Raw genomic sequence first — 27,664 nt, forward strand, 5'->3', positions numbered from 1 at the left:
TATATTGTTAAATAGGAATAGGAGGATAAATTGTTAGGATATCTTTCTTATATGAAATCGTAGCAATGGAATACATAATTAAACTTCTGATAATGAAACTCATACCTCAGCTCAAGGCAAAATTCTTTTTCGAACAGGAGAAAGTTGAACTCTCAGGTGAGCTCGAAATATTTACCTAAATCGATCATCGAAATAACGTACAACTCCCTAAACGCAGACCACACAGGTGGACATTGTTAAATAGATTTTATTCCTACCCTGAACCTTAACAGTACTCTCGGTACTTTTTATCTTGTCAGAATTGACAGCAATAGGCTTTGAGAACTGATCTCTACGATCAAGAACGCCCAGGCAATTTATTTTCATTTTATTTGTCAGAATTGACAGCAATAGGCTTTGAGAACTAATCTCTACGATCAAGAACGCCCAGGCAATTTATTTTCATTTTATTTAGGAAGGGAAACCGCGAAATTATTACAATTTAACAAAATTTCGCTGGAACACTGAAACAGAATATAAATTAGATTGACAAGATAAATAATTCATACGACTCACCATTTGTAACCTTTGAGATACCCTTAGTGACCCATTTCAGTCCTCCTAGGCTTCGATTTTGACCCACAATTTACTTGGAAGCTTCTCTCAGACCCATGAAACTTTTGCAATTCCCTCAGTGGACCGTTGAATTCCCCTCAGCCTTGAATTTTCATCCCACCAGTGGCCCACAATGATAGATTGAAAGACCCAAAGCCAATGCCCAAGACCCACCAGACTTTGAAAGCTGTGAAAGGGTGACGCGCGAAAAGTGGAGTACGAATCGCGATTTATTTTCATTTTCAGGGATCTTGTTTAGTACCCGAAACCGCGAATTTTTATTAGCCTCCATATTTTCCTGTAGTTGATTTTAGTTGGGACATTTAGCAAAAATTCAAAAAAGGAAAGAGAAGAGAAACGCAAAAATGAAAAAAGGGACGAAGCTATTTATCAAACGCGCCGCGACGTGATAAATTCTCGTATCGATCGAAAGTAAATGGGAAAACTGACTCTAAATTGAATTAACGCGGTATACTACTTTGATTCTCTAATAATGCGAGGGCGTTTGCACCATTAGTGCAGTAGAGTCCATCCAGTTCTTCTTTGACCTCTTGGTAGTTCAGCTTCGACATGCACATGCACACACATATATAACCAACCACCAAACCCTCAAAAAATTCACTCACAATTCGCAGATTAAGCAGCTGGGCTCTGCAACGTAGATTTAGCTGCCTGGCTGCATTGCCTCCTTCCTTCCTTCCTTCCATCCTCTCAGATCGTCATCCTTCCGCAAATCGTTCCAGTTCCTCGTCGTTGATTTCCCAAGACTCACAGACTCACAAAATGTGAGTCACTGTGGAATGGACGACGCGAAAAGTACTTCGAAACGCGATTTATTTCAGTTTTATTCAGAAAGGGAGTAACCGCGAATTTATATTATTTTCAATATTATTATTGAACTAAACTTTCGTAGGACGCGAGTGAAAAATTGAAAGAATCAAAAGAAAAAACGTGAATTCGTATCTTTTTCGATTCTAGAATATAAGAAAATTTGAATAAAATACGCGACGAGAATTGGGGAGAAGCATAAGTTAAACGCGTCAAAATATTCAATAATAAACGAACTAGAGATGAAGCTATTATTTGAATACGCGATGCACTGACTCTAGTATTTACTAAAATTCAAAAATTCTCACATAAATTCCGAAAATAGATTATTAATTACGGTAAACTACTGAGACGGTCTAATTTAGGGTGGGCATGGTGCACGAGTGTAGTGCACTTGTTCCAAATCAGCTCACAATATACAATAATAAATCAACTAACTACTTAACATGCAATTCATGCAAATTCCTTGGAAGGTAAATTATTAGTAAACAAAATAGCAAGTCATAAAATAAATTCAATATCAGAGAAAATATATGAAAATTTCAAATTAATTTCAGTTGCTGGAAGAAAAGTACATATTGATTGTTATGCTGTAACGAAAAGGCAACCTCTCAAAGTCATTTCAATATCCTATTCGACAAGTCTGAAGAGCAACGATGACTAAAATTCAAATGTTTATTTCCCTAAACCTTCAAAATAATTTCGAAATATTTTATTCGAAGCGGAGTATTCCAAGTCAGTATCGATAATTGAAGAAATTATTTGATTGTATTTAAAAGAACCGAAAGGAGAATATTTAAAGTCTGATATTAAATGTCTAGCAAGTACCAGTAATTGGTAAAATGATTTATATTTGTTTTAAAAGGAAAATTTCTAATAGGTATTAGTTAAAATGAATTGTTATTCAGTCTATTGTATTGAAATTCTAATTGATTCTAATGTATACAAGTGTTACAAGAAGGCTGAGTGTGTACAGGGTGGACACTGACTCTAGTATTTACTAAAATTCAAAAATTCTCGCATAAATTCCGAAAATAGATTATTAATTACGGTAAACTACTGAGACGGTTTAATTAAGGGTGGGCATGGTGCTGCTTTAGTTTGAAATGATTTATAAACACATAATTAACAGAGGAAAAACCGTGAAACGGCAAAACGTCTACATTCTAATTGTTATAACATGTAAACAGAACTTTAAATTTAGTGTAAACAGAAAAAATATATAATACAATTTATTTCACGGTATTGCAACAAATAAACGTTGAATCAATATTTAATTCGTATAAAAACAATTATTTAACGTAATAATTTTACCTTCACTATGGCTATTTTTAATCTACGACCACAGGTCAACCTGATTTCTAATCCTTACGAACTTTAAATTCAGTCTAAACTGAGAAAATATATAATACAATTTATTTCACGGTATTGCAACAAACAAACGTTGAATAGATTCTTAATTCGTATAGAAACATTTATTTAAAATAATAATTTCACCTTCACTATGGCTATTTTAAATTTACGACCAAGGGTCAACCTGATTTTTAATCCTCCGAACTTGATTTCACAACGAGAAAGTAATAAGATCGTTGAAACGTACTTATTTGTCAAAGAAACTTGCAAAAATGTATAAATAATAATATGTAATGTTTTAACAAATTTTTGGAAGTATAAATTAATAATAAAATTGTGAAAATTAATAAATTATACGTTATTATAACATTAATAGAATTATGACTAAACCGAAGTTCGAAGTCGAGTATTTAAAGTCTGATATTACGTGCCTAGCGAGTGCCGGTAATTGTTAAAATTTGTTTAATAATTAGTAATAGAAATTCTAATTGATTCTAATGTATACAAGTGTTACAAGAAGGCTGAGTGTGTACAGGGTGGACATAGACTAGCTAGTAGCCCCCGACCACTCTATTCACATCTCAGAACCTTCAGGTCAAAATACGCCGCGAAGTGTCTAGGGCCCAGTATAAAGGGTAAATGATTTCGCGGGACATCGGCGGGTCCTTATATACCTGCGGTACCCTCTCCCCAAAGTCATTAGCAAAATCGTCGGTTAGGTCAGGCGGGAAATTTTCGCGGGAGATTTTCGCGGGAGATTTCCGATATCGTAACACGGTATAATTTATCAATTTTCACAATTTTATTAAAAATTTATACCATAAAATAAATTATATTATACGTTTTCTATATTTACACTAAATTTATCGTTCTATTTACATGTCTTAAGCATTATCACTCCACGTTATGCTGCGTCCGTTTGTTTTTTCTGTGCAGTTCAACCTAATTTACTTAAATTTACGTTGCGAGACAGTATAATATTTACAATTCTGCCTGAATTTTTGGAATTCAGATAAACACAGGTAAACTTCCATTGCATTTAAACGATATTCTCCACCAAACTGGACAAAGTATGTAATTGTAAGATACGATATAAATATAAACTGTGATCAGTTTTACGAAGAAATTTGAAATAACGAAGAATTATTGGAGGCGATTTCTTTTTTAAATAAACGTGTAATCATTGTTCAAGCATTAGGTACTTAAGTATTATGCAATCGTTACATTTTATAGTAAAAGAGGTAGAGTTTAATTTGTTTATTTTTTCTAATTCGTCGAATACAATAATTATATAAAACTGTAATTTTAATATATCCTTCTTTCTCTTTAACAAAATTGTACCGAATTTGTTTGATCGATCGATAGGCTGCAAACCTAGGAGCAACATTTCTCATAATCACTGTACGATACACACCGCTAACTTCAAACTTTCGCAACTTTCAGAAGTTTTGGAATTTCGCAAAAATCCTTTCCGTGTGTTATTCCACACACTTCAAGCTAATTAGCCACGAAACATTTTCGATTTTTATCAACTGGAACCTACAAAACTGTACGTTTACGATAGAATCTTGAGACGTTCTATTCTCGACAAGAGTAAATTCGAGTCAATGAATCTGATGACTGTTCAGAATGAGATGTTAAATTCCACCGCTGATCTGAGGTCAAATCCCTGGAAATTACAAGGAAGCGAGCGTCTCCTTACGTTCGTGACAGCAGCGCGTATAATATTTCGCTTTCGTTCCGGACGAACCGGTATAAATCACATCGCGTGCGCCCGATGAACACGTCGCCGCGTTAAATCGGGTCACTTTGTGCAGTTATAACGTCGCTTCCTCGATCGTGCCTTTGGATTACGCCTGTTATCACGGTCAGCTGCAACGCGCTCCTCCTCGGCCCAGCGCTAGGTAAAACACTTCGGTTAGGAGGAGGAAGAAGGTAGGACGCGATTATTCAGCGGTCGTTTGCGCCACTCTAAGCTATATTTTATAATCATCTCGGGCCGCCTTGGCGGATTTTATTATACGTGGACTATGAAACGCATGGCCGTACGTAACGAACGCTGATTCCTGCGATTTTTCGGCGATCAATCAAGCCTGTCCTGGCAAATGGGTAGGATTTGAATCTCATCAGTATACGAACGATCGAAATATCGTCTATCCAATGCCCCCTGATGCTTCCTGTCTGTCCATCAAGCGGATCTTTCATCAAGATCGCTGCTCATAATTCTGCTCTACTCTGTTCTTTAGGTATTTATCCTTATTTATCAGGGTATTAATAATTTGACGGATAAACGTCGTACGAGAATCTCCAGCGGAGCTTTCATTTTGCTAAATAGCTGTTAACAGCATGACAGAATAGAGGGTTTCCTTGTGTCGTGTCTGTGTCTGTGATACTTGCGTTATTAATTATTCATTTTGAACACTGTCTATCATTCTAAGCTGCAACGTCTTTCGTTCTTCGGAACTTGATGAACCGAGGGTGGGAGGAATGCAAAGGACGAAGACACAGTTACGAATATATTTTTGTCACCGAGAACACATCTCAGCCTCGTGATTTACTTTTCTTGTGCTTTATATAATTTATACAATACACCCATCCCTCCATTTACGCGGTACTTTTTACACGCGAGTTTTTTTTTTACGCGGTAAATTATACCTCAATTTACACGGTACTATTTTACGCGGTCAGATAGGTTCAGTTTTCTATAAATTTTCATTGAATTTATTACACATCAGAGAGACGCAAATTCTTACTTGAACGTACTCTGACCGTTTTTGGTTTCCTTTTAACCTCTTGTCTTACGATTTAAGTTTCGAAGTCTCGTGCCATAATTAACTGCAAAGTCGGTCACACGAATATTTTTTTTATTAATCTATCCGGTTGAAATGTTTTTATAACTTATACCTGTTTTTCTTACCATGTTTTTTTTTTCATACAAGCAGACTCTATTTACGCGATTTTTATCCGCGTAAAAAAGATCAACGCGGAACGGTCAATCCGCGTAAACGGAGGGACGGGTGTACATCGTAACGCACGTCGACATATTAACGTTGTACACTCTATTTTAACCGTATACACGTTTACTGTTTGTTCTACCTTCAATAAGCGTTAATTCTTTCGTTAAGGGAGTATTCTGGTCTAGACCTTTCAAAGAAATCGATTTTTTTTTTGCATTTTCTGAAAGGAGACGTTTGCAGAAGTATAACTGTCGGAGGATCTTTCCGAATTCGTAAAATTGACGAAGTTATAGATGGTTAAAGAAGACATGTAACTGGTATGAGAAACTTTAAACGCGTTTTTCTCGAAACCATGTTTTTCTAAATGGCTGGTAGATGGTTAAAGAAGACATGTAACTGGTATGAGAAACTTTAAACGTGTTTTTCTCGAAACCATGTTTTTCTAAATGGCTGACATGATATCTCAAGTTCTAGTTGTCCGATTGACTCGAAATTTTACATGTACCTTCGGTGGATATGCCGTTATCGTGTGAACCAGAATTATGCCAAAATATCTATTTTTCTGATTTTTAGAGTCTATGAAAGACGAAAAAGATTCGAAAAAATCGATATTCAAAATTCAAAGTGCCGCCATTTTATAAACATTCACTATTTTTTTCTCATTCTGGTTCACGCCATAGTCACAGTCGTACCAATCAAGAATCCTTTCGGTTTTTCCATTTCGGATAAATAGAACGGACGGAATCGTGTCAGCCAGTAGGACACTTCTTTTTTTCAAAGGGACCGTACTGAATGATATATAATTCAGACAGTGTTGATTATTTTCACTTGAAAAAAATTGTGAACTTTCTTAAAACACGAATAAATATGTATGCAAAATGCCGATATTAAGAAACATATACTTTCCTTACAAAAAATCCCTAAAGAGGACTCGAAAATGTCACTCTAGAGTAGAACACCTTCTTAAGTAAAACTTGCGATTTTCCGATTTTTTCCAATACCATAGACGTTCGTCGAAGCAATTTACAAGCGGCGTAGTCACGTTTAGAAGAGATCGATAAACTTTGTCCCACGAAGCATCTTCCCCGGCAGTTCCCAGGCTATAAATCCCAATCACGTGTGAACAGCGCATGAATCGTTGCCCAAAGTGAAGAAACCCTAGCCAACACACCATCGTCGATTCTTCGCGAAGGGGGTCTATCCGCGTTATTTACGCGACGCATTCGTTACGGCGGATAGACTTTCGTCCTCCTAGGAACGTGGCTGCTCGAGAGAGCCGCGGATCCAACATCCAACTGGCTGACCTCCTTTGCCTTTTTCCACTTCGAGCCTCACGTGTGCGTGCCAGCGGCACGTCGCGTGTCACGCTTTATCGCGTCTCCTCTTGTTTCGCGTTCACGTGCTGGCCTCACGCCTCTCGCGTTAACCTGAAACCGATTCATGAACGCTGGACTCCGTAGAAACCGACAATCGACCGGGGATATATTCAGATTTCGAGAAGTGGTGCTTTGCTAATCAAACGTTTGTCCTCCCTGCAGTTGTGGTATTATCTTGACGATAAATCAGTGCAGTCTGGATGTAACGCAGATCTGGCTGTTCAAACAGCGTGATAGCGTCAATAAGAGAGGATCAGCGATTGTTCTGTCAATATTCCTGGTCGTTCACATTGACGATTATCTTGACATAGTTCTGTTTATCTGTCTCGGTGATAACAGGCTACAGCGTAGAGTATACGAGGAAGACGTGAATGTCGTGTTTCAGCAGAAAGTTGCACAGAGGTTGATAAATACATATTTTTAGGTGACACGTAGAGTCTTAAGGTTGTAGTGGGATGATGTTTGCGAAGAATAAATTGGCGGCGCGGTACGTGAATAGGTAATTTCCTAGTCACGTGTGAAAGTACCTTAGGAATCCAGTGCCTGAGCCGGTCCCCTGACCTTTGCTGCCTCTGGTTGTGACTGTTCGCGCTCGGCGAAAGAGCCTCGTCTACGGTACAGTGTATAACATTAATCATTTTTGGCTAATGTCACTGTAGGACGATCTTCGAAATAGGACAACTCGAATATTACACGAAAATTTCGTCTACGAGACATTGTTTCTATCTTAAACAAATTTTCGAAAGAATTTCCGAAGTAGGTTGTACGATAGGAGATTGATACGAAATGTATGGGTTCGGTAGATCACCTATTGCACGCACTGTACGCATGTAAAGTTGGTTCACCGGCGGCATCTCGGCAACCAGTCGGCACCGCGATTTAATGCCGAGGCTCGTCTTCAATAAGGTCAAGACCTGGTTACATACCCTCGATCATCGTTCGTTCCCAATCGGTTTCCACGGAAACTCGAAAATACCTGGATGAACCGAATTCCGTAACCTTTTCCTCTATTCGCAATGGGAATAGAAATTCCTTCACGTTTAGCAACAACCGAGTAACAAATAACCGAAATTACGTTCCTCCGGTGCACGTCGACATTTTATTGCTCCTTTCATCACCGTCATCATCATCATCATCATCATCATCATCATCATCATCTTTCTCATGGTTGCCCCCCAGTATCCTCGTGTAAAAACAGGCCTGCAGGAAAATCAAATGATTACCCACAAAAGCATCAGTTGCAACAGCTGACTGAAAACACGGTTGTTTCTCTTCTCTTGCTACAGGATGACGAGCCACCGGAAATCACGTATTGCGTTGTGGAGCACACGGGTACGCTCACGCTTCAAGCGATGACGCCCACTTTGCCGATGCCCGCCGAGGAGGAGCTGAACAAGATGTTTCTCGAATTGGTGGACGAGCTGGACCTGACCCAGGCCAACCGACAGGCGGTTCTGGCACTTCCGGCGAACAAAAAGTGGCAGATATACTGTTCCAGAAAAGGGAATGGCACGCTGGAGAACGGCGGACTGAGAACCACCGACTTGAGCGGCGATCCTGAAGACTATATCAACAGGCTGAGGACTATAGCCAGTGTGAGTGTTTATTTTTGACAAATGGATCGATCTTGATGTTCACGATAAAATGATTAATTGCAGAGTCCGTTTCCTGAAGAGGGCGAGGAGGTCTCGAATCAGATGAGGCAGACAGAGGCCCTGAAGACTGCCCTGAGGACGCAGCCGCATAGTTTCGTCCTCAGGTTCATAGAACTGGACGGGTTAAATGCTCTGCTGCAGGTTCTTGGTACCATGGACGCTGAAGCAGCTAATAGTAATCTTCATACCAGTGTGATAGGGTGCTTGAAGGCGTTGATGAATAATTCGGTGAGTTTCGGTGCATAGGCGAATAGTTCGAATTCTTTGCGAACATCTCTCGAGCTTCTGATCTAATTTTGCAGAATGGAAGAGCACACGTACTGGCACACCCAACAGCTATCAACACGATATCTCAGTCGCTGGCGACTGAGAACATCAAGACGAAGATTTCAGTTCTAGAAATTCTCGGCGCTGTCTGCTTGGTCCCTGGCGGTCATCGAAAGGTCCTGGAAGCTATGCTGCACTTCCAGCAATATCACTCGGAGCGTACGCGTTTTCAATGCATCATCAACGATCTGGATAAGAATTTCGGGATCTACAAAGACAATTTGTCTCTGAAGACCGCGATCATGTCGTTCATCAACGCTGTGTTGAACTATGGACCTGGCCAGGTGACACTGGAGTTTAGGCTGCACCTTAGATACGAGTTATTGATGCTTGGTATACAGCCTATCATCGAGAAGCTGAGAAAGTACGAGAACGAGACTCTGGATAGGCATTTGGACTTCTTCGAGATGGTGAGAAACGAGGATGAAAAAGAACTGGCTAGGAAGTTCGAGAAAGAGCACGTCGATACGAAGAGCGCCACTGCGATGTTCGATTTGTTGAGGAGGAAGCTCAGCCACACCGCTGCCTATCCTCATCTGTTGAGTCTCTTGGAACATTGCCTCTTACTACCTTGTAAGTCATACTATTTATTCCATCGATTGATCGTAGCTCGGAAAGGAAATTTTCTTACGCGTAACTCCTTTCCCTTTTTCAGTGGACTACGGTTCTCATCCTCAGCACTGGCTGCTGTTCGACCGGATCGTGCAGCAGATCGTTCTCCAGTCGGAAGGAAACGAGACAGGCACGATAAGGAACCCAGACGTAGCTCCGATAGAGATCAACGTGAAGGAAATCGTTCATTTGCTCGCTAAGGAAGAGGAACTCGTCGCGGCGAGGAAGAAGGCTGAAGAGTTGGAGCGGGAAAACTCGGACATGTCGACCAGATTGGCCAAGAAGGAACAAGAGCTTGATCTGAGGACACAGGAGAAAGTAATTTATCTCGTGGTCTTGTCAACAAACTGAGAATCGTCGATCGTTCTTCTCATCCATGACATACTTTTCCAGGAAGATATAGAGGCAAGCTTGGCCAGGGTGAAAGAACGCCTCGAGAAGGAGACATCGATGCACATAGAGACCAAACAGAGGATCTCAGAACTGCAGGACAACCTGGAGGCGTTATCCCGTCAGATAAATAACGAGAAGTCGGAGAGAAAGCGATTAGAACAGCTGGTAGCTTCGGGAAGCCTACCGGATGACGCCAAAGCGACGATTAAAATCGTAGAAGACGAAGTTCTGGAAAAAGTCGAGGCGAAGCCGATGCCACCGCCACCTCCGCCACCTCCCCTGGCTCCTCCGCCTCCTCCTTGCTTAATGCCAACAGCTCCTCCTCCGATGAAGGTAGGGTAGAGCCTTTAATCCTCAGGAATTACCAAGTTTCTCGATTACTCTCGAAACTAGAGTGACGGAAAGGGGACGAATGCTTGCAGGTGGAGATAATCAAGAACGTTCCTCAGCCAAGCAACCCCCTGAAGTCCTTCAACTGGTCGAAGATACCCGAGCAGAAGTTACAGGGTACTATATGGTCTGAGCTAGACGACACGAAGCTCTACAACGTCATGGACCTGGAATCCATCGATAAGATCTTCTGCGCTTATCAGAAGAACGGTGTGTCCGCCGAGGGTTCGATCGAAGACCTGAGGACTTTGGGGAAGAACAAGAAGACCATGTCGGTGATCGACTCCAGGAGGGCTCAGAATTGCACTATACTCCTGTCCAAGTTGAAAATGTCAGACAACGAGATCACCAGGACGATCTTGTGTATGGACCAACAGAATATTCTTCACATAGACATGGTAGAGCAGCTGTTGAAGTATATTCCTTCTTCGGAAGAAGCTGCTCTGTTAGATATGCATCAGAAAGAACTGCAGAGCAGAGCTGACTGTTTCTTGTACCAAATATCCAAGTACGTAGCTCGATAATCATACGTTTCTCATCAACAAACACGATAGCCTATCTGTAGTATATGTCGATATGTAATTGTGTTGGACAATGTTTGCTAAAGATGTATAAATATTACAGCAGTGACGTTTATACTTTCAGAGTACCGCACTACGAGCAAAGACTGCGTTCCCTTCACTACAAAAAGAAATTCGCTGCCAGCATTGCAGAATTGACGCCTAGAATGCGCGCGGTCCTCGAAGCTAGTCGACAAGTGGCTAGGTCTCGACGGCTGAGAAAGCTCCTGGAATTGGTCTTGGCCCTGGGGAATTACGTGAACCGTGGGAACGCTCGAGGAAACGCCTGTGGCTTCCGCCTGGCCTCCTTGAACCGTCTAGTCGACACTAAGTCCTCTTGCTCCAAAGGAACAACCTTGTTGCATTATTTGGTTCAGGTTTTGGAGTCTAGGTTTAGAGAGGTGCTGGATATAGAGGAAGACATGCCTCACGTTCGAACCGCAGCTAGAGTCAGCATGGCTGACTTGCAGAAAGAGGTGGCTAACCTGAAGAACGGTCTCCAGGATGTTCAGAGAGAAATAGGTAAGCTTTGTGTAAACAGGTTCCAGTTTCCTACGATTTTCTTTGGCTTCCTTTCTCGTAGAATTCCATCGTGGACAGTCTCAGGTGCTGCAGGGAGACATGTTCCTGCCAGCAATGAGGGACTTCCAGGCACAGGCCACGTGTAGGCTAGCGGAAGCAGAGGATTTGTTCCAAGACATGAAGACCAGAGTAGGTTTCCAAGCCAGTAGGTCTTCGTTTCTATTATCGTCTCTGTTTACTTATTAAAATTCCTTTTTAAACAGTTCGATCGAGCTGTCAGATTGTTCGGAGAAGATTCAGCAGGTGTTCAGCCGGACGAATTCTTCGGAATCTTTGAAAATTTCTTGCAAGCGTTAGCTGAGGCTAGAGCGGACGTAGAGAATATGAGGAAGAAGATAGAAGAAGAGGAACGTAGGGCGAAACAGGAACAAGAAGTGAGTAAAGTAAAATGCAATCTATGGACTTTTTTCCATCTTTAATTTTTCATTAATCCTCTTTCTGCGAACCATTCTTTTTCGTAGCTTCGAAAGAGAACGATCGAGAGAAAGAACTCTCGCGAAGGGATATTGAACAGTATCTCCCTGAGCAAGAAGAACGAGGCAAACAGCAACGGTCAGAACGACAACAAGGGTGAATTCGACGATTTGATATCGGCTCTTCGAACCGGGGACGTTTTCGGAGAGGATATAGCGAAGTTTAAGAGGTCGAAGCGTAGACCAGTGACACCGAGCGGTCAGGAGTCGCGCAGACACAGCGCGCATAGGGAGGACTCCAGAGAGCGGCATTGAAATCTCCGGGAGAGTCATGTCAGTGACTTGAACGTCGTGAAATATGTTTAAACAATAATGTGATAGAGTGAAGAGTTGCCTCGGAGGAGATTCATTTTCTCACGTAGGAGGAACAGAGAAGAGAATTGAAATAGCAGATACGAGAAGTAGGAAACGTGTAAATAGAGTGAAAAAAAAAAATGGAGACTACGAAGCTTCGTTTCCTTTCCTTTTTTTTCTTTTTTTTCTTTCGTAAATTCCTTCGTCGATCGTGTAGTATTTATGTTCGATTCGTTGATACTGAAGTTGTCTTCCTCATCTTTCGCTCGCGATTTCATTTTGTGAAAATCGTTTTCAGTCGTTTTCGGTTTCTACAAATGCATCTTATTCTCCAAATTTGAATCTCACGTGGTATTTCTGCAAATTATCTTGTCACGTTCGAAGTGATTACTTGGAAGGTAAAGTTAAGTTGCACAAAGACTAAAAAGAAAAAAGAAGCTGTCGCGCAACGGTTAAATTTAGAGGGCTGAAGTATGGAATAAAATTAGTGACGCCTTAGTACACGCGATATTTCGATGCTTTCTCCCAGTAGAATTCGAATCGAATAGATCCTATTTTCTATATTGTAAATGTCAATTAAAATCGACCAGGTAAAAAATTTCAATTCGAAGAAAATGAGCGAATTTGTACATTGTTAAAAGCGTCTGTGTTACGGAGTCAGGCAAACGGTTTCACGCGATGTTTCTTCTGTATATAGTCATTATAAATTTGTTCGTTAATTAAGACAGAGCGCGCGTTTCAGAGCAGCGAACTTCGCAAAACTTCGACGAAATGAACATCTGGACCAAAGGGGAAGGAGAATGAACAATATGAAAACGCAACGCGATCCTAAGAACGATACGTATACTACATAATGAGACTTGCTACGCGATTTTTCGAAAAAAAGAAATTTCTCTCTACAGATTTTTCATACCAAAAATTTCTAAAGGATTTTTCAAGGCAACGTGTTCTTTTTTTTTTTTTACATATACATCAAGAGGGACATACCAATAGGGCCTATCGGGGTTGTAGTTCGCTAATTCTACCCCGCGAAACCTACAAGTCTGATTTTTGTAATTCTTAGATGGACGACGTAAATGTCGGATTAGATTGTTTAGAGGCACGTTGACAATTCGCCAGTTGTCGTTGATGGAATTCGTGTTAGTTTTCGATGTGTAGACCAGAAAGACGATACCGAGACGACTAGACACAAGAGTTCGTTGTATAGTAGTCGATGTTTTGTAAGCTTTTGTATTTTTGTAAATATTCAGTATCGGTGTCTCAGTTCTTGTAGTGGGTGAATCCAGCCCGGCAAGAATCATGTCCAGTTAATATGTTACTGCGTCCTTAATGTCACATGTATTAATATATAAAGAAATATACCGAATAAATACGAAATTCAAATTATCCACGAATCTTTCTACGCTTCAATTTCCTTTTCTCTCTTATTTTTTTCGTAGTACTTTTTCAAAGACATACATATATCTTCCTTTCGAGCTTCTTTGGCAATTCAGACAGTACCAGTATTCGATAAGTTATCGATGAAGAGTAGAGAATGCAGGGATTTCAACAGGGAAACCGAATAAGAGAGGCATTATGGCGGACATCCTCTACAATAACTCCGTTTCCATAGATGTCGCCATATTACCGAATACGGAGACAGTGTAACTAATTTTCTCGCATACGGTTATTATTTACGAATTACTTCTTACGAAATTATGCCCAGTTCTGTCTTTCTAATGGAATATTGATTTTCGTAAGGGCGTGCGACGCTTTCTTTATCGACGAAAAATTCGACGGTGAAAAACAAAAATGGGGAAACGGAAGCGGAACGAAATAAACGAAATAGGACCAAAAACAAAAAAAAAAAAATCAAAAAGGTAGAAAAAGGTTCGATATGATAAAATTCTAACCGTATTAACGAAGTTCGAGAATTCGTTAAAAAAATTAGGCCGCGAAACGTACTTTTAAGTACGTTTTCAAACCGCGCGATAATTAATAAACTTTTAATTATTTTTTCGCGTCAAAGGACTTTCTATATCGGGGTCTGCCATTACCGTCCCGTGGACGAAAAAGAAGAAACTGTTCACAATACATCGAAGCCTATAATTCGTTTTTGCCCTTATTTTTTCTTTCTTGTTTCTTTTTTTTTTTAAATGAGAATTATCGAGTGCACGCGTCCCCTGAAAAATCCAAGGGCGTCATTAGGCGTAATTGTTGGCCTCAATGAAACAAAGTCTTGCCGCGACGTTAATGGGTATCGCTGAAAAAAAAGAAAGAAAGAAAGAAAAACCAGAAAGCTGTTTACTGTCACGACTCTTTATCTCCAACGCAACTGGCAATTCTTCTCTCGAGTAGCACTCTTCGACAGAAATGACGTTAGCATCCTTAATTAACCCTTGAAAGTAGCAAAGGGGAAAATGGTTACCCAAATATTTCGAAATTTTATCTGTGAAAAGAAAGAAGAGAAGAACGATATAACAGGGCTGTGAATATGAGAACAAGAATGGGAAACAAGACAGTGTCGTTTTGTTCAGAAACTTTATTTATTACATACACTAGCCGACTACTATGCATGCGTTGGGGCATTCGGATACAGGGAGTCCTCGCGTTGAGATCCGAAGCGCGTTGTTAAGTGTGTATCTCACAAACCACATCGGTGTTCCTTTCGTTTTATTTCGTTTCTTCATTTTTTTTTCTTTTCACCCTTGTGTGGTTCTCACCCTCATCCCGTAATTGTTTCGTTTAAATTATAGTGCGTTACTTTACGTGTTTATAGTCCGGTGGGTCTAAGACGAACGAAAACCCTCTGCAGCTTAAGATCCTTCGTTACAAATCAATGGATCGTTATCCTTCACGTGGAGAGAATGAAAACAGTGAAACGAAACGTGCGTGGAATTGTTGGACGATCATAGTACACGAAAAAAGAAAATCACCGGGGTGCACACGGGGAGAGAAAATATCGCAAAGAGACTCGTTCGACTTAGTGTGCCTCGTAACCACATATATTGGCAAGTGGAAGAATAAAAATTACATTGTAAATACCTCTGTGATAAACAACATAGGATGCAAAGAAACGAGAGGAATTATAATTAGACATTTCCATTTTTACATTTTCTTCCTTTCTTTCTTTTCTCGACAATAATTCTCCGTGCCAAGGTTAAGATCTCTCTTTTTTTCTCTTTTCGTTCTTCCATACTTTTTAATATAAGGAGCTATATTATTAATCAAAGATCCCCTCGTTAACCTATAAATTGCATCCTACGATCCATTCTAATTAGCTTCAGAGCCCTTAAGCAGCTCGTTGCGTCAAGGCACCATTACCCTGACGACCACCTCACGTAGTTGTATCCGTAAATAAAGTATAATGCCTTACCAATCTAGAACTTATACCGACATATTGCACATTTGACAACAGTTACGTCTTCTTTAAGTACTTGGGTATAGGAAGTGTTCGCTAATAAACATTTGCACTCTGTCTCGTAATATCCACGAAACCGTATATCACACTCTCTCTTCCTCTCTCTTTCATTCGCTCACGCACACACGCGCCCACACACATACACATTCTCTGTCAAAACATGTACGCTTTAATGATCAATTAATAATCCGGAGTATTCTCGAATACACCTTGGATTTTCGTACGAATTTCCATCGAATTTCTCTTGAAGACTGGAAAGTATATTATATTTAGAAGTTCGAAGCGACGCCATTTTAGGCGTCGCAGCTCGAGGTCGAAGTTCGATGTGTCCGTTGTGGTGTCGTTCTTTTTACTCGTAAATTCCATTTCACTCGTCGCTGGAAATTTCCTTAATCTGTTTCTTTGTTTTCTTTTCTTTTCTTTTTTCTTTGTTTTCGTTGCAAATATCGTTCGGTGGTCTTCTAAATAAAAAGGCGAAACGGTACGCAAGCACACTCACGCGCTCTCTCTCTTTTCTTTTTTCTGATGCAGCACACACGCGTCGCCATACAATATGTATACGTTTTTTTTTTCCATTTTATTATTTATACTCGCACTATTTAAAGCGGCTATAACTCCTAATTAGTCGTTCCTCGGCTTCCACATTGAGCGTCGATTCACAATCTGAGCGCGACTCGTAGAGACCGGTTTACCTGGAAAAATTGAAGTGAAACCCGAGTCGAGTTTCAGGCGATCTCGAGGAGGAACTCGCGAGGATTGAGACGGGTGGAAGCGCGAGCTTCGTCACTCCGCGATCGATGATTCCGTCATTGTACTCGGCCGTCCATAGGCCACCGTTTCGTTGATGAGAGAACCGACTCGAACTGTGTAATTCTCGTTGTTCGTCCCCTTCGGCTACGTAATCTTTTGTCGATTCTGTCGAGAAAGAGGCACGAGCGAACACGCGAGAGAACTGCGTAGGCCCTGCGCGATCGTACTTCGTATTTCGTTGTGTTTAATGCGTGTGTATGGTGTCTGTCGTCTGTACATCCCCCATATAGGCTGCTCCTGTAGACGTTTATCCTGATTCGTCGGAATTCGACTCGACGATTATTTACCGCGAATAACTCCATTACGAACGATACTAATTAATTCGTTCTGAAACACGCTTCGATCCACGGTGCATCGAAAGTTTCCGTCCACAAGGGACAATTCGCGATAACGTGTTTCACCGATGGTAGTCGCGGAGATTAGAGTTCGAACGAGTCACCGACCCATTCCAAGGATTGATCGTTGGTGGGAACGGGTTGTCCTAAGGTATTGAACGTCTTCCGGTTTCGATGATTCGCGGGAGGAATGTCGAAACGTTGATTAAACAGAGGCGTGAAGTGTGCTCGAGGGGGGTCCTGCGGGGTACGAGGTGCTGGTTGGCGCAGCCGTGGGCTGTAGGCTCAGCTGTAGCTGATGTTGCTGTGCTTTCGCCCTCAGGCAGGCGATGCTCTCGTTCCTCAGCTGCTCTGTGTCCTGAACGATCCCTGGAACATACAATTTTTACCATATCCATTAGAAATTTTCTATAGAATCTCTGTGAAAAATTTTATTCAAAAGCAATGGGATCAACAACTCGTGATTTTTCCAAGGGGAAAGGATAAAAAATTAAAGGATTAGTAACTTTCTGTGGAATCTCTAATTAATTTCATTTAAAAGTAATGGGATCAAAAACTGACGATTCTTCCAAGGGAAAAGGATCAGAAATTGTGTGCGGAATCTGTAAAAGATTTAATTTAAAAGTAGTGGGCTCGAAAACTGATGATTTTTGCAAGGAAGAAGGATCAGGAGCAGAGTAATAATTTGATACTTTTTCTTGCACGGAAGTGGTAAGAATTAGTGGACATTTGAAAAAATTGTTGGTTTATCACCTGTCGAAGAGGAAGGTCCCATACCATCCTGGCTCTCCTGTCCACTCTCCGAGCTGGTCGGGCCGCCCTGGTGGTGATTATGATGGGGGCTGCTTCCGCTTCCGTTGTGATCGTTTCCGCTGTCCTCGCCGCCAGACTTGAGGTGTTCCGCCGCTTCGATTGACTTCCGGTGCATCCCTGCGGGGCCACAGTCAATCAGTTCTTGATTATTTTCGATATCTTGACTAAAGCTGCTCGTCTTAGATGATTGAGCTGACAGAGACGAACAGAAAAACAAAGTCGAGATTTGTATACTCTCTGTGCCGGGGGCGTCGTTCATTAAGCATTGCTGCCGCCTTCAATAACGTCTCGCTTTAGAAAACTAAAACGAGTCACACCGGCGGATTCGACGGACTCTCACGTATAATAATTATCCATTATCCCGTCTTCACTTAGATTGCCGTTTATTTAATAGCGACATTCGAGATAAACAGATCTCTGAAGTTTCTAGCAAAACTTAATGTTTTCGTTCGTTTATAGCTCTATCAGAGGATATTTGGAGGATTCTCACCTAACAACCACGGCGCCACGGACTCGTTCTCCTTGGCACTTTTCAGTATGGTCTCGGGAAGTGGTAAAGAGTGTCGCACCATCGCTCCGTACAGCCCGTACTCCGCCATTATGGTACTTCTGCCCCAACACTTCTCCGTTTTGCGCCATTTTGCTCTCCGGTTTTGGAACCAGACCTGAAACAGCGAAATTCGTAATCACAATTATTAACGAATCTTCGTAATTCCTGAAATTTCGATGTTTTATGGAAAAAAAAACTTTGCGACCAATTACAAAGTCACATCAGGCAGAAGATTACTTATTAGCGGCTTCTTTCTACAGAAGCTTCGCCGAGCACATTTTTGACTCACTTGCCCATTTAATGATCATTGTCTCCTAATTGGTGCACTATGAGGCGGCGGCGTGCGATCAGTTACGTGCATGCGGTTCCACGCCGGTTCATAGTTAACTATCACGCTTAAACGATCATCCAGGGGTTCATTATCCTGTTTTTCGCGGTGCAGAATCCTGTTAGGCTACTTGTTAACGATTCTGATCACCGGACCACCTAGGGCGGAGTCGCGTGTCGGCTCCTCGGGTCACGCTCGCATCCCCAAGCCAGTTTCAACTTTAACGAGCTCGATTTCCAACAAGTTTCCCGCATTATCCACCCTAAACTAAGTAAACTAATTGTAGCTGGGAAATTAGTAATTGTAACATGTAAAATAGTGCATCCTTTCCTGGAAAGTGTCTCTATTTGTTAGGATTTGAGTAGTGAATTGTTCTGCTTCGCGATCGCACGATGAGAAACAGCGGCCAGCCAGTGAAAAGTGATATTCCTGCAATCGTGGCTCTGTATCACTTTGTACTCGATAACTCTCCGCTATTTTTATTAGTGACCACGTTCGATCATGCAATAACCTAATTTTACTACCAATTGCGCTGCTTTAACTCAGAAAAATATTTGAAAGAAGTTTGGAAGCACCGGTATCTTCTACCATTCGCTGCGTTTCTAATTTACAGCTCTGAGTCATTTTTATTGGTAATCGTTTTTGATCACAAAAATATCCAATTTAACCGCCATTTGTCTTTCTTCAATTCAGAAAAATATTTGTACAAAGTTTCGAAGCATCGGGATCTCCTGTCATTCGCTAAATTTCTAACTTACACCTCTGCGTTATTTTTATTCGTTATTACGTTCGATCGCAGAATTATCCTATTTTACCTCAATTTTCTACGTTTCCAACTTATTATTAAAAATTTCCTCGCTGTACGTAACGTTGCTTCAGGCTTTCTATCCGCACAAACACCGTCAGAATTATCATATCGAGAAGAGCTACTGAATCGTCATTGTTTAGGAATCCACGTCGAAAAACAATTCCATTCAACATTGGTCGATCCATCACCAGCATTCTTCCGGAGCAGTGGCAATGGTGATGTACGTGATCGTTCGGGGATGTTATTTAAAAAAGGCCCGCACACGCATCATTTGCTAGGAGTATGTACGAGGCAGACACACGTTCGCGTGCGGGGGTGGGCAGAGCCGCAGGCCAGGGCGTGTACCAATTTGTAGCAACAATGCTAAAGTCACCGGCAGAATTGGAACGTAATTCGAATGAATGGGAACGCGTTGCCCTGTCAATTTGTGCTGCCACCCCGAAATTATCATCCGCCTAGGCTTCCAGCGAGCTTTTTTTCCCCGTGAGCCACCCTCAACAGCCACGAAAAATACTCGCTTTTGTCACGGAAAGTACGTCCCTTATCTTCATCGATAAGCAACCCGCCCCAAAATAAACAAACGAAACCTGGGTTTTCCAAACGGCTTGGACATTAATTTGTACCGGTGAAGAAAGAAGTGGACGTTCTTTGATTTTTCCAATTTCATCCTCTGGCAGCCTCTGACAGTGTCGATCAATTGGAACGGAACTGTTTCGCGATTCAGAGGCGTAATCGAACGTAATAGTCCGTTATTCTCGGGAAGATGAAAACGGAAAAGCAGACGCAAGAGAGACAGTGGAATAGGAAGGAATGAAAGGGATTGAGGCTGCGTCGCGGAAATGATAATGGTCGAGAGGTACGAGAGAGAATCCTGGAGGAAATCTCTCATTGATCGGGGACAGACGTGTTCTATTCGCTGACGCGTAAATGACTTTGCCCGATCATAAAGCTGTTATTCGTTTTCCAACCGACTTTGCCACGTCTATTGCGTTCGATGACCGACTCACCCAAGTACCTTCGAGTTACTTCTGTCTCAGGATCAGCACCTGCCTTTCAGTTTCTTCTCTCGGTTTGAGAATCGGTGACTAACGTTCCTCAATTGGAATTCATATGTTAGAAATTAAGATAAACGATCAACTTACCCGAGCGAGAAGATTTCTCTCTTATTAAACAACGAGTTTACTTCTCCTAAAGACAAAAGATCGTGAATTTCTATATCTCAGCGGAATACCTTCGAGTTACTTCTGTCTCAGGATCAACACCTGTTTTTCTCTTCTTCAAATCAAAATTCGTATGTTCAGATTAAATTCTAGATAAACGATCGATTCACCGTGAAAGGAAGATTCCCCTATCCTTGAACAACGAGTGAACTTCTCCTACGGAAGGTAACAGATCACGAATTTTGCACACAAAGGGCTAGAGGAGAACCTCGAGATCTCACGAGGTTATACGGACGATGGCAAATAGTGACCGAAGAAGTTCTCAAGAGTTCTAAGAAGTAATACACCCTTTTTCAGAACGAAATCCTGTGAAACGAAGCAGTGAAAGAGCCTATAGAAAACGACTCCTCGGTGAGAGTTGCTGAAAGCTCCGTAGGTCCGTCGCGAATGACTTGTTCAGGCTGTTCGGGATCGGAAATCGCATACCGCGATTATCCTTCGGCATCTTAGAATAGCTTACCGAGAGACGGAGACACCGAACTACGCTCGCAGAATGGATCTATATACATGCAATATATATATACATATCTCTATATATACATATGTATGTACATAAACTGAGGGGCGAAGGGGGGTACGAGGGGCTGCATTGCAGCAAGCAGCGGTAGCAGCAACAGCAACGAGGAGGAAGACGATCCTTTATGGTGGCGCTCGTCGACTCGAAGGAGCAAGAACTTCGACGCTGAGCTTCCTCTCTCCTAACCCCCTCGCCAAGCCCTCCCCTGTCCTCGCCCCGTTTCCCCCTGCCGCACCGAACACCGACTCATCCTTTCCATTCTCTGGCCCGCCACCCCCTTTATTGGCACACCCGGTATAATAAGGAGTGAGTTTGTATTTAGTCGGCCATGCGCAGTACTGGCTGTTGGCGTATCATCGATCAGACTGGCGACTGACTATTGGACCAAAACAAGAGGATGAGAATGGGAATGGGAATAAAGAGAGAGGGACGGCCGATATATAAACTGCGACGGAAGGGAGAGCCTGGCGTAGGAGGAGGAGGCGGGGAAAGTGGAAAGGGGCCAGGAGGGAGTGAGAGAGCTGGAGGCGAAGGGAGGCAGACGGTGATACCCAGATACGGAAGAGGAGGCAGGACATCGATAGGAAGATCGAGGGAATGACTCGAGATGCGAATACCCACGTCCAAGTTAGACCGGTTCGGCATTGGTGTGTACGTACGTGTGTACGGTGATACGAAGAAAAGAGAGCGATACCTGGGGGAGGAGGGACCCGTGGCAGCTTCCTATGGATTACCCATACAACGATACACAGTATACACGGGGATACGCGGTCGCGAAGTCAGAGATAGCCAACGATCAGGCAAAAGAGAGTAACCGAAGAGGATGTAGGGGGAGGTGGCTGAGGAAGAGGATCAGAGAGGCAAGGTAGGGGAATTATCAAGGAAGAGAGGGAGAGACACCCACCTGCCTGCTTCTTGCTGCAACACTCGAGCCCGATGCCAGCACGATGTATTGAAACTGAGGCTGAAGAGTTGCCGTCAGGTACTAGTAGGATGAGGGTCCTCGAAGGTCTACCTAACCGAAAGCTTTTTGATTTTCCACCGTGAAGAGAGGCGCAGTCAGCCAGGAACACACCGCTCGCGCGATAGGAGAACGAAAGGAAGGGTTGTGGGGGGCCTGGAGTGAGAAGCAAACAGGGGCTATCGGCGGGAGGGGGGCAAGTGAAAAAGGGAGAACGAAATTGCCAACAAGACACGAGAAAACGAGACCGTTATTTTTCTCTCTAGATCCGGCTGACTGGCCTGGCGTAGACATTGTTTTTCGCAATTCGTGCATTCCAACCGGATGGACGAGCTAAGAACGCGTCCATAATCTATCACGGAACGCCTTCCTCCTTTGAATCGTCGCCACGCTAACACCAATACACACGGAGCAAGCTGATACTGTCCCAAGGATAATTGGAGATCTCGTTACTCCCCACCGGTAACTTCAATTTACGATCGACCGATAATGAGATATCGAGTTCTGGTTCTCCCTCTTCCGCCAGGCTTCCCCACCCTCGAACGCGATCCTTCCCGACCACTGTGCTATCGTCGACGGTGTCGTCAAAGCTCAAACCGTTGCCGGGACGTATTAGATGCCCGTTACGTACTTATTAAACGCCTTCTCTCCTCTCTCCCTCTCTTTCTCTCCTTTTTCTCTTCAACCCTTCTTATCCCCCTTGTCTTCTTCCCTGTTTAACGTTGCGGCGGCACGATCGTGTTTCGTCTTCGAAGAGGATCCTCGAGACGAGTGTCTTTGAGATCTTGATAGCTTTATTCGAAGCAGGACTCCCATGGGTGAAAAGAATCGCGTCGGTGTATAACCCGCGTGTAGTATGTGGAGCTTATATGGAATTATCGAAACGATACTGTATCTCGAATATTCGCACGGATCATTTAATATATGATACATAGCGATCGCTGGTGTGAATAATGGCTATCGTTCGCAGGTTTCCCACAGGATAGTCTAGGGTGATAGTAAGCCAATTAATCTCGTCCAATAAGTAACGCGTGCGGTGGAGCTATGAAGTCGCGTTAACCCCTGAAAAACGCATCACTTGTTTGCCGCATAATGCGCGGACAAGCATGTTCAGCTGAGTTCGTTGGTCATCGGCAAATAGTTCGGTTGGTAGGGAACATGGGGTCCCGGGATGGACCCCACGCTGTGAAGTGGCACGCGCCGGGACATCATTAGGTGGGACACTTGCTGGACGAAGGAAAGGGTCCCTGGCGTTAATCATGACTTGGCCCTAATAGACGGGAAGGATGTTGCGAAAGGGAGTGGATTAATATCGACTAAACTTCGATTATGAACACAGAGCCCTTGATTGTAACCAAATATTTCACCACTTCTCATCGGTTTTTCCTGTAAAAAGATTAGAAATTTTGGTTGAACAGTTGAAAGTAGCTTTTCAGATTCGAAGTGTTCACGTTACTCGGAGTTAATCTCCCAGGATGATTTGATTTCTCCCGATGCCAGCAATCGATTAGTTGATTACCCGAGGATCACCTGATTGGGCTGATCGATTGCGCGGAGCAGGAAACTTGATGAACCTGTTCCGCTAATTAAACGTTATTATCCGAGTCTCATTGGACGTGGTTTACAACTAGCAGCTTCGGATCGTGTTAACGCGAACCATAATCACGACAGCACGGAAATCTGATCACACAAGGACTCAAACGCGACACGATACTCTGTCCAGATGTACGAGGCGCCAGATGAAAGGACGTTTCCAGTGGAAAGAAACAAGTATACAATATGTGCACGCATTGCGGATAACTGGATACTAGCCAAAATTTTCAATCATCCCGTCACATTAATTTCTCACGAATCAATTGTAATATTTATCTCATGGTATGTATATAAATATACAATTTCTGGTCCTTTTCAGTTTTGCAAGTTTTAACATCTCGTTAGAGTATATTAATTATCACGAAAACTCCGTTCTCGATACAATTTTCCAGCACGCAGACGCCGGGTTTCGATAGCGTTTCATCGGCGTCGAGGGCGTGGCGAAACTTTGGCCCATGCTTCTAACTTAATTCGGTTAGTCGAGATTTATATCCGCATCCGGCGGGTGTCCCCTTGTTCCACACTTTATCCCCCGCTTCGTCTCCTCGCAAACGGTTGGAAAAGCAGGCGTTCGCCACCCACTTCCCTTCCAGATTTGCGCCGCGGCGCAATGGGGTTTATTAGAATTTATAAGCGGTCCCGGTTGACAATCGTGCAACGCCCAAATTGCTAGATATTCCGCGAGCACCGATTTCCACAGCGCAGACCCTTATTTATTTGCAAGAGTCGGGGGACACACTCTCGAGATGCGCGTTATTGGTCAATTTTTGGGGTGGAACGCGGCCAACCGGAATTCATCGCTTTGTTTGCCGCTGGTTTTACGAGCCACCAACGGCCTCCTTTCGCTCACGACGACTCACTGAGCTAAGAAACTGTCTGATGCGTACAGTTGGTCGCTAAATTGCTGGCTGACGCGTGAACCTAGATACTCGTGATTTGTGGCTCCTTGTCCACGGGACAACAACTTTTGTTCTCTTGTGTATTTTCAACTCTGTACACATAATCCTAGCATATTCCTATTTCCTTTATTTCACGAAGAACCGCACGTGTCAGTTTGCCACGTAAAGAAACACAATTGGTCTTCCGCCGCGAGAACTAATAGGTGCATTATACTATTTCACCACGAAGAATAGCACATTTTGGATTGTACGGGCGAAGATAAACACGTTTCAATGTGTGATCAGTTTAAACTTCTATATTGAAAAATTCATCCTTTGAAAATATCGTCTGATAAACAATAACTCCGTCTAATCTCCAAAACGGAAGAATTCGAATATATTTCTCACTCTCGTCTCGGATGCTCTCAAGAAGCGAACGAACCGAGGAGAGATAGCCGGCAATTCCCAGAACGCCTACCTCCCTCGATAACAGTCGTGACGCGGACCCGAGCCTGCGTCAATTAAGCGAGGAATACTGCATATTACGATCAGATCGGGGCAAAATCCTGATTAGGTGAAATTCCGTCGCATTTGACTTTTGAATGTGCTACTTTTCGCGGCGAAAAACGAAACGTGATATTTCTCGCAAGGCACGTCGATGTAACCTTCCTTACACCCCTTCACGGGGAATTTCTTAATCTTGAAAATGGAATGAAAAATGCAGCCTCCGTGTAGCTTCTCTAGTCACAAGGATAAGTTGTCAAAACGTATTTTCGCAGGACCGCCCGTCCCCCTCCCCTCTCCAAGATTCTAGCACCTCTCCTCAGGGATGCTTATTCGTGTGACAGGGGGTGATCGCCACTTGTCAGTGTCTGTCTAGACGTGCAAAAGTCAAAGGGCCTCACCCTATACGTTACCGAAGATCATTTAATCATTCGACGACGAACGATAGAAAATTCATGAGCTCGACGCCACCACCGGCCACAACCCTATTACGAGGGTTGCAGGGTCCACGGGCTATTGGATTCGAAGGCCAACGATGCACCCATAAACCCTGCCGCCTTTTATGCTCGTACGATCAGTCGCTTCTTACGACAGGATTAGTGCCACCGTCACCGTCGCCCCCATGAAGAATTGTTGTCCGCTGAATCACACGCGAAAATCCTATAATTCGACTTTAATTCGATTCGTCGACGATTATGAGAGAGCGATACGAGGGGTGGGATAGGGGAGAAAAAAAGCAGCGAGTGGATCGTTCGAACGGTTCATGATCAATTAGTTCAGGGAAAAACGTTGAATTTCCACCAAGTGGTGGAAAACGTTTGGGATTGTCACGTAATTGCACGCCATTATACGTAAAAATGGACCGAATTGTAAAAAGCGGCCGTACGAAATTACACGTCCCATTGAGCCCGGTGTTTTTCGAATCGTTTCACGAGTTACGATTACCGGTGCGTTGAAAATTTCTTTTGACCAGGCTGCTTCGTGCTTTTTATTAATAGCCTTATTTACCATTGTCCCGAGTGCTCTATAACTCTCTGAAGAGCAACGTATAAAAAAAACGACAAACACGTTTTCTGTCTGTTCTTTCACGTAGAATGAAAAAAAAAAAAAATTAGGAATAAAGTGATTCGGTTATAAGTGTTATAATTCACGTCGTTAGCGGTGAAACATTCGAGAGTGTGTTTTCTGTACTCGAAACGATTTAATTTTCATGCAAACTGCGACTGAAATATAATTTCGCCCGTCTTAATGAAACTCGGTCAAAGTTACTCGTAGAGATTAAGGCCTTCCCAGCGCGGCTGTCCCTCTTTCCAAAAATTCCACCGGCGTTCCGCGGCGTCCATTAATTCGGTCCAAGAGCAGGGGCCCGGAAAATCCCTTTTGATCGCGGTGTTTTTCGGCGAAAAAACTTATTTATCGCGGTGTCGCGTGACGCGAAACGAACCTCTCTCCCCGCACACCTCCCGGAAGGTTGGGAGGGTTTTCAGAGAGGGTGGCATGCATCCATCGCGTTAAGAGACGCGGAGGGTCGGGCAGAGGGATGGGAAGGGGAAGGAAGAAAGATAGCGGGCGAGGGAAAAGAGAAAGCCTCTTTGCGAGGTTATATTTTTGTGAAACGCACTCGTGTCGCTCAGCCACAAAGGTCGTTCCTCGCCATCTTCGTGTACCGGCGCTATTCCAGCCCCACGTTGCGGTTGGAAACGAAAAGCCGAGAAAGCTCGTTGGATTTTAGACGCAATCAATTTAGCCTCTGTCTTTGTGCGTGTCTCTCTCTCGTGCGTGCTCCCGTTTTCCGTGTGCGTGTGTGTACGTAAAGCTCATCCGAGGACACTGCGCTCTCGAGTATTTAATGCGTTCGTAGCTTTGTAACCCCCTCCGGGCTGCGAACACACGCGAACACCCTTCTGTGCGTAGCCTCCTCGCGGCGAGTATGCGCGTGCATCGCTTTCCTGTCGCGGCCGTGGCCATCGAAAAGACAAAATCAATAATTGGGCAGGGACCGGCCTCGAAATTTCCCAACGACGATTTTCTGGCCGGGGCCTATGCGTAATCACGCCTCGATACGTAGCACACAGCAGGAGAATAATGCTTCTTCGGGGTGAGAGAGGAGGAGGAGGGTGCGAGTCCGGTCGTTCTGGGGAAATTTAATTAAGTGCCTTGCCCGGCGACGATTTGACGTTCCGAGGGAATTTATGGTCGGAGGGATTATTTGATTCTTATACGAGCGGTTGGTGTTGCCGTTTTGCAAGTGTCCGGTGATTGTTGAGACTCGGGGAGAATTTCTGTATTGGAGTATTTGACAACTTGAAATTTCGAATGTCTTAAGATTTGTAAATATGAAAGGTCGAGGATTGAAAAATATGAAAATTGGAATATTTGAAGATTTTCAAATATGAAAGTCAGAATATTTGAAAGTTTGAGAATTCGAATGTCTGAAGATTTGTGAATATGAAAGTTCGAGGGATTGAAAAATAGGAAAAATGGAATATTTGAAGATTTTTAAATATGAAAATTCAAAAATTTAAATTAATCTTCGATTTTTCTTTGAAAATG

General features: G+C 42.8%; 2 protein-coding genes across 2 annotated transcripts in view; one reads left to right on the forward strand and one right to left on the reverse strand.

Moving 5' to 3' along the window:
* The window catches only part of LOC108580315 (disheveled-associated activator of morphogenesis 1), a 26,278-nt gene extending 13,806 nt beyond the window's left edge, over window positions 1–12,472 (forward strand). The window contains exons 3-12 of the mRNA XM_017944041.1: window positions 8,395–8,703; window positions 8,767–8,991; window positions 9,066–9,663; window positions 9,746–10,020; window positions 10,096–10,428; window positions 10,518–10,993; window positions 11,131–11,567; window positions 11,629–11,756; window positions 11,831–12,001; window positions 12,089–12,472. Coding sequence (XP_017799530.1) covers window positions 8,395–8,703; window positions 8,767–8,991; window positions 9,066–9,663; window positions 9,746–10,020; window positions 10,096–10,428; window positions 10,518–10,993; window positions 11,131–11,567; window positions 11,629–11,756; window positions 11,831–12,001; window positions 12,089–12,355 — 3,219 coding nt within the window. The 3' untranslated portion in view covers window positions 12,356–12,472. The remainder of the gene's footprint in view (window positions 1–8,394; window positions 8,704–8,766; window positions 8,992–9,065; window positions 9,664–9,745; window positions 10,021–10,095; window positions 10,429–10,517; window positions 10,994–11,130; window positions 11,568–11,628; window positions 11,757–11,830; window positions 12,002–12,088) is intronic.
* Window positions 12,473–17,144: 4,672 nt separating this feature from the next.
* The window catches only part of LOC108570084 (visual system homeobox 2-like), a 58,801-nt gene continuing 48,281 nt past the window's right edge, over window positions 17,145–27,664 (reverse strand). Inside the window, exons 5-7 of the mRNA XM_017931873.1 lie at window positions 18,243–18,417; window positions 17,693–17,944; window positions 17,145–17,308 (exon numbers count right to left, since the gene is read on the reverse strand). Of these exons, the coding sequence (XP_017787362.1) occupies window positions 17,145–17,308; window positions 17,693–17,944; window positions 18,243–18,417 (591 nt within the window). The remainder of the gene's footprint in view (window positions 17,309–17,692; window positions 17,945–18,242; window positions 18,418–27,664) is intronic.

This window comes from Habropoda laboriosa, unplaced genomic scaffold (assembly GCF_001263275.1).
Source record: "Habropoda laboriosa isolate 0110345459 unplaced genomic scaffold, ASM126327v1 scaffold9, whole genome shotgun sequence".
In the NCBI taxonomy this organism is placed as follows: Eukaryota; Metazoa; Arthropoda; class Insecta; order Hymenoptera; family Apidae; genus Habropoda; species Habropoda laboriosa.